Source organism: Triticum dicoccoides, chromosome 6A (genome assembly GCF_002162155.2).
Source record: "Triticum dicoccoides isolate Atlit2015 ecotype Zavitan chromosome 6A, WEW_v2.0, whole genome shotgun sequence".
Lineage (NCBI taxonomy): Eukaryota > Viridiplantae > Streptophyta > Magnoliopsida > Poales > Poaceae > Triticum > Triticum dicoccoides.
In genome coordinates, this window is record NC_041390.1 from 492,926,015 (window position 1) to 492,932,983 (window position 6,969).

General features: G+C 44.1%; 1 protein-coding gene across 12 annotated transcripts; it reads right to left on the minus strand.

Annotated features, from left to right (window-relative positions):
* Window positions 1–2,440: 2,440 nt before the first annotated feature.
* On the minus strand, window positions 2,441–6,907 carry LOC119317437 (protein REVEILLE 6-like). Of its 12 annotated transcripts, none has more exons than XM_037591890.1 (10): window positions 6,540–6,907; window positions 5,579–5,636; window positions 5,222–5,345; window positions 4,996–5,118; window positions 4,792–4,911; window positions 4,435–4,544; window positions 3,964–4,023; window positions 3,351–3,639; window positions 3,006–3,112; window positions 2,441–2,926 (listed from the first exon to the last, which is right to left on the minus strand). In XM_037591890.1, the coding sequence occupies exons 1-9, from the start codon at window positions 6,695–6,697 to the stop codon at window positions 3,078–3,080; spliced, it is 1,077 nt and encodes a 358-aa protein (XP_037447787.1). In that variant the 5' UTR covers window positions 6,698–6,907; the 3' UTR covers window positions 2,441–2,926; window positions 3,006–3,077. The 12 variants fall into 12 exon arrangements, with proteins under 12 accessions (XP_037447787.1, XP_037447789.1, XP_037447786.1 ...); XM_037591892.1 differs by having other exon boundaries at window positions 2,441–2,914; window positions 3,463–3,639; window positions 4,792–4,914; XM_037591889.1 differs by having other exon boundaries at window positions 2,441–2,914; window positions 4,792–4,914.
* Window positions 6,908–6,969: the final 62 nt, after the last annotated feature.

Sequence of the window (6,969 nt, forward strand, 5' to 3'; positions counted from 1 at the left end):
AAAGCCTTCTTCTCCAACATTGCCCGACTTCATGGGTTTCCCACATCCATTGTTTCGGACAGGGATGTGGTTTTCACTTCGGGCTTTTGGAAGGCTCTATTTGCCGTTGCGGGGACACGCTTGCACATGAGTTCGGCCTTCCATCCGCAGTCTGATGGGCAATCTGAGGCCGTCAATCGCGTCATCACCATGTACCTTCGTTGCATAACTGGGGATCGCCCATGGCAGTGGCTCCAATGGTTGCCTTGGGCGTAGTACTGCTACAACACTTCATACCACTCAGCGTTGAAGGACACACCTTTCAGGGTGGTTTATGGATGGGATCCCTCCTCATTCCAGGACTATACGCCGGGCGCGATTCGCAATCAGGCGGTGGAACGGCAGATCGTCGACCGCGATCAGTTCTTACACGACATCCGTGAGCGTCTCCTTCAGGCAGCACAACAGTACAAGCATTACGATGATGATAAGCATCGGGCCCTTTCTTTTGATGTTGGGGAGTGGGTTTGGCTTCGTCTTCAGCACCGGCCGACGTCATTCCTTGGAGTAGGCACCAAAGGGAAATTGGCTCCCAAATATTATGGGCCTTTCAAAGTGCTCGCTAAAATCGATACGGTTGCTTACCGTTTGGAGCTGCCCCCACGCGCCCGCATTCACAATGTTTTCCATGTCGGGGTCCTAAAGAAGTACCATGGTCCACCGCCGGAAGTTTCGCCGATGCTTCCACCTCTGTTTCAGGGTCGAGTACATCCAACCCCTGTCCAAGCATTGCGTGCTCGTATTGCCCGCAGTATCCAACAGGTGCTCATTCACTGGGAGGGCCAGCCGGCGTCTGCTGCTTCATGGGAGGATGTTACAACCTTCCGCGAACGTTATCCAAGCTTCTAGCTCGAGGACGAGTTGTTTCAGAATGGAGGGGGAGATGTCATGTGGGGCCAGCCCTATAGGCGCAAGGGACCTGTGCGGGCCGGCCCTACACCTGCCTAAAGATATGTCCTAGTTTAATTATAGTCTTTTTAGATTAGGAGTCTGGGTATTAATTGAAAAGGTTTAGTCCCGAAGAAGGTATGGTCTTGTAATTAGGCTATATATAGCCAGCCCTTGGATCAATAAACGGAAGTCGAGAATATCCTACAACTTCTCCTCCCTTGCTCCTGCGCCCACGGCGCCCCTCCTCACCCCCTTCTCCAACCATAGGCAAACGAGGGCTTTGCCCTCGTCCTCCTACCAACCACGACTACAACCTGCGCGGCAATCAGCCGGACCGTGACAGCTGGTTTGTGGAAATGCCAATAACCGACCATGAGGGCGCCAAATAGGATTTGGGGTGTGTTCGTCACCAGAAAAAATAATAGGCCAAGCTGACGATCTGCTTGGAAGGCCCAAACTTGACAAACTCTTTTGTGGGCTTCTTTTTTGTAGCGTGACCCCGATGTAGTCTGTTTGTATGTACCTGCCAAAAAAAACTGTCCAAAGAACCATGAGACGCTGCGATTGCTGGTTTAGTCCCATCTCGCTGCATGGGAGCAACGCTGCCGCAATCGCTCCTCCAAGAACACACTGAAAATCAGCCACCCGCAGCCACATGGATAGACCGGGGATCAAAACAACGTCATCAAGATGGAAAACGGCGCAAAGCGTCGCCGCTGCCGTCCATGAATTTCTCCCAATCCCCGGGCACATCCCCCAACGGCAAACACAGGGCAACCGCTAAAAGCGCACGGCAGAATGTAATTCCTTTGTCAATCATGCTTCCTTTTTTCCTTCTCATCAAACATTAACTACAAAAGTACTTTGTCGATTCGATCTTTCAGACGCCCGGTCATTCAGTTAATTCCTTCTAGTCGCATGCAAACTACTCCATCTGTTTTTAAATATAAGTCCTTTTAAAGATTTCAACATGGACAACATACAGATGTATATGGACATATATTTTAGAGTGTAGATTCACTCATTTTGCTTCATATGTAGTCCCTATTTTTTTAACAAAGTACAGACGCAGACATTCATATAAAAGCGCATACACTCACCCCTATGATCCAGGATAAATACGAGCACCGGAATTTAAACCATGATGGGCTCAGGATACCACTGTCCTCATGACCATCCAACCACATGTTGGTTCGTGTATGTAGTCCCTATTAGAATCTCTAAAAGGACTTATATTTAGAAACAGAGGGAGTAGTACATTTTTGGTTAAACTTACTCTGGTTATCTAAAATTACCAGAAAATAAATTGAATCGATATATATGGAGTATAGCAGAATATGAGTATAGGCCAGTCTGTACAATAACACAAATGCGATGGTTCTGGGTTCTTTCTCATTACAGAACTTAAATGGCAAGTGCACAAGTCACCTTCTCGTTCAGAATATATTTTTAGTAAAGGCTCATACGCAATGCATAACAGAAACACGAATCCATGCGGAAATAAGCCGCGTTTATGATAACCCCAACTGAATTGCTTATGGTAACCTCAACTGAAAGCAATTCTCAACAGACAGCAGATGGGAGTATTATGCTTATGTCATGGTCACACGGGACAGTATCTTGCCAGACACGGAAACGAAAACGACATCACCGACTGAACTCAATGGAGGGAAAAGGGAGTAACCAACATTACTCAAAATTTCCTTTCCATTTACTATCACTAAGAACAGCACTTTCAAGCTTTGACGGAAGCAACATCCGCGCCAAGGTACCGGGGGAGGAAAGGTACACGCTTCGGGGCAAAAATATATACACATCAGGCTATAGACAGATCTCACCTTATGGAAGCCAACTGTACATGGTTGCACCCTTACACATTCTACGGTTCGAAGCTAGCTAGAAATACAATGGTGCAAGCGCCTTCATGGGTGCTCCAGGAAAACCCCCTATTCAGAGATCAAGATGAAACTATAGGCAGCACCATCTGCATTTAATCCTGAAACAGTTACATAATTGCCGGTGAATCGTGCAAACTACAAAGGATAGATAAAAATGAAACAAGATGGAAGACTTACATGAACTATCAAAAAAGGCTCAATGCATTATCCGTAAGAAGTGAGCTTCTGGAGCTCCCTAGCTCTAGCCCATCAGAGGTGGAATTGTACGAAGACAGCAACTTCCTCTGTATTATGTTGCATAGGATACATGTTAGTTCCCTTTTCAGATTAAAACAATTTAATTTCTGAACAGGTAATGGAACTAATACGAATGCTGGAGTTGAGTATCAGTTTAAATCATTTCTTACTTTCCAGGCCCAACATGCTTAAGAGACACATTTTCCCTTAAAGGTTGACTACTTACAATACAAATTAAATTTGGTCCTTTTCGATTTTGCAGAAGAAACGGGTATCAGCACATACCAAATTTCTGATAATTTTGAAAGTTTGCAAAACATGATGACTCTAGACACATGATAGCTGCCCAAATATTCCAGTCATTCTGCACAGTGGCAACAAGTTGTACTGACAGTACCAGAAAGGCAGAAACCATGGCAATTGGGCAAACCCTGCTAGAAGCACAGTGTGTGAAGAGACACCCAAGTTCAAGAAGACACGAGCATGCTGTTGAAATCCTCTGCAGTTTCTTTATAGGAAAGAAATAACTTCTGCTACTGACCAAATAAGGAGTTAAACATCTGAAACTGACTGCCTGCCCATCAAATATGCATTTACGGGATGTATTAAACTGGTTACCTTGACACCACCATAGAACATAATAACTGTTAACATACAGCAATACATGCATAACGCATGAGATAGCTCTGCTACTAGCATTAACTTTCAGATCTCAGATATAGTAAAGAAAGGTCTATCAATAAGAGAAACAAGCATGGCAATATGCACTGAAGTTCTGAATAAAAACTACAACAGCTTGACTTATAAGCTATAACAACTGCTGGTAACATGAAAAGGCAGTGAACAATTTAGTGCAAATATGATCTATAGCATAACGAAATGTTGGATAGCTACTTACTTGATCTTCAAAATCAGGACTGGTCAAGTTGATGGAGAGATTTCTCATCAACAACAGTGCCTAGAGATCAAAAGGCACAAATGTCAGTTGATGAGAAGTAGACATTTCAAACCATTATTATTCGAGAAAATATGAATTCAACATGCCATGAATTAGTTTCGACATAACACAAATGGTTAAAATGATGACAAAACAAGCATATACAGTTTGTTGCAATGCTTAAAAACTAAACATGCATATAGACTTTTGCTATGCTTAAATCAGGAGCTTTCTGCATAAGCCGGACATAAGAAATTTTAGAGCCGAAGAGTATTTACTCTTGTGATTTATAAATTCTTGATTTGACAAAGCAATTATTTTGGAGGAGAAATTGGGCAATGCAACAATACAACCATAGCCTTAGTTAAGCTATGCTTATGGTCAATTTCTTTATGAATAGAAGAAAACCTAGTATATCAACGATTCACATACCGTTTCAACATCAATTGGATTCATCTCCTTCAGTTTCTGCAAATGGCCCTTTGTGCTTGGATCGAAAACACTGCCTAAGAAGCTGTATACTTGAGCAAAATCTGGCATAACTGTATCAAAATTTGAAAGAGGGGGTTAAAGGAGCTTAAAATGGCAGGTCAGATAAAAAAATAAAGCAGTCCTGTGACAAAAGCCACGATAACAGTACAGTAAAATCTATGGATGAATGAGCTGTAAGTATTTCTTTATCCTATTTATTCATTCCAACGAAGGAACCACGTGTTATAAATACTAGAACAGAACTGCAAAAGTCAACAAATAGACTATCAGAAGTATCTAAAGACTAGAGGTACTGACTGCGGAGTGACGGAACTTGATTTATCTGGTCATTGGTTTCACCAGATTGCCATGCCCTTGGAGGGCCTTCACTACTGCTTGAGCAAAAAATGTTTGGACCCATAGACCCAGCACCTAAATCTTCTGAGCGAAAGGAGGCAAGGATTAACTGACGAAGAGTACACTTCGACTATTTATAGAGGAGGGGCACCTTGGAGTACAAACCTTTCATGAAAGATGAGGCAACAACTGGTGGGATAGAATTGTGGGTCCATGGAGAAACAGCCACGTTCATTCCTGAATTTCTAAGCATGGCAGATGGATCTGTCTTCAGGGCATATCCTGACTCTGCAAGACAAGAGAAGATAGTGAAGCAACTGTCGGTATAGAGAGGCACCGATAAAATGATAATGTAAAATTGTTACTTGTAAAACTAAGTTCGATGACTCACCATTTTTGGAGGCCTTCTGAGGGTATGGGTGGGCAGCTTTACGCTTTGGTCGTGGAGGTGGGACATGTTCGCTGGTTCCATTTTTCTGAACCTTCAAAAAATACTTCTGTGCATGGCTCCTTATCTGCAAAAACAAGTTAATATGTAAAATGAAAATGGTTCTACCGGAGAAGCCATTGCCAGGAAAATTGATCCAAGCGCATGCAATGTTTGCACAGAAAAACGAGGAGACATCGGTTGTTTACAAAGCAGCAGACATCTCCATTTGTAAGGTTTAGTAAGGTGGTCCATTATGTTGGGATTGTGGTGCAAATTGATCATAATTTCACTTGATTTTTCAGTTTATTATCCAAATACCTGGATGACAGTCTTCGAACCAACAAAAGCTTCTATCTTTTTCCAGTCACGATCAAAGCTGAAAAGAACCCAGGTTTTCCAGATTAATGTCACATTAAGATGAAATCTTATGTAATTGACTATCAAATCTTCAACACATATAGGTGAATTCAACTACAGTGACTGTCAAATTATCCGCACAAAAAACACATTTGTCGGTACACCTGAACGAAGACTATTTTACCTATGCATCCTGAAAAAGACCTACTCCTTGCGTTCACAAATATAAGATTTTCCAACTTTTTTGTGAATCGGATGTATATAGACACGTTTTAGTCCATATTGAAATATCCAAAACGTCTTATATTTGTGAACGGAGGGAGCAGTACATAAATGATGGTGCGTATGAGACTCTGGGTAATCGAGTTGTAGGAATGCTTACTAAATTCTACTCCCTCTGTACCGGAATATAAGACGTTTTGTAGTAAATATTTATGGCTTGAAAAATTATGCTCTTCACTGAAAAAATGTCTATAAAAACGCAATACAATTGCAGAAGGAACGTTGGTATGCTAGTGATCTATCATCATCAAACTTTAAACAACCGAACAAAGAAGCTAAGTTCAGCAAACACTATAGACACAAAAATAATAATTAGCGCCAGCTAACTAACACATCAAAAAGGCTAGAAAAAAATATATCCAATCGTTGGCCCAAAGATCACAGAAACATGGACGCTATGCGAAGTTTTGAGCCAAGCGCGAATGGACTAATTTTTTTCCTTCGAATTAAGGGGTTCCCCCCAATTTCATTTCTGAAACTGATAGTAATAGAATCAGTTTTTCCAGCCCATTTGCAAGTTCAAACAGAGAGAATGGAATTGCGCGGAGAAACACAAAAGGGGAAGGGAAGAAAACCGTGGAGAAGCACAAAAGGGGAAGGGAAGAAAATCGTGGAGCACCACAGTTCAGCGTCTGCTTACAGCTGCAGGGCCTCGAGGAACTTGTCGTGCTCCTGCTCCGTCCAGCTCTCGCGCGACTTGGTGATGGTGTAGGGCTTCCGCACCTTCTTGCTGGCGTCGTCGCTCGACGCGGCGGCGGCCGCCTCGGACAGCGGCGGCGGCGGGTTCGTGGAGACCATGGGGGACGCACGGAAGGCCCGAGGGCGCGCGGCGTGCCAGGTCCCGTTGGGTGCCGGTGCCGGTGCCGGTCTCTCGCTTGCTGGACCGGGGGATGGAGAGGGATGCTTTTGTCCGTAGCACGGCCGCGGCCGCCTGCGTGGTGGCTGCTTTGCGTCGCGTCGCGGTGTGGCGCCGGGCCGGGTTGGGTGGGAGTGTGTGGGTGGTGGCGCCGCAGGGGGGGCGTGCGGGGTTTTGGCCGCGCGTTTTGGTTGCGGGGCAGAGAGAGTGTGCG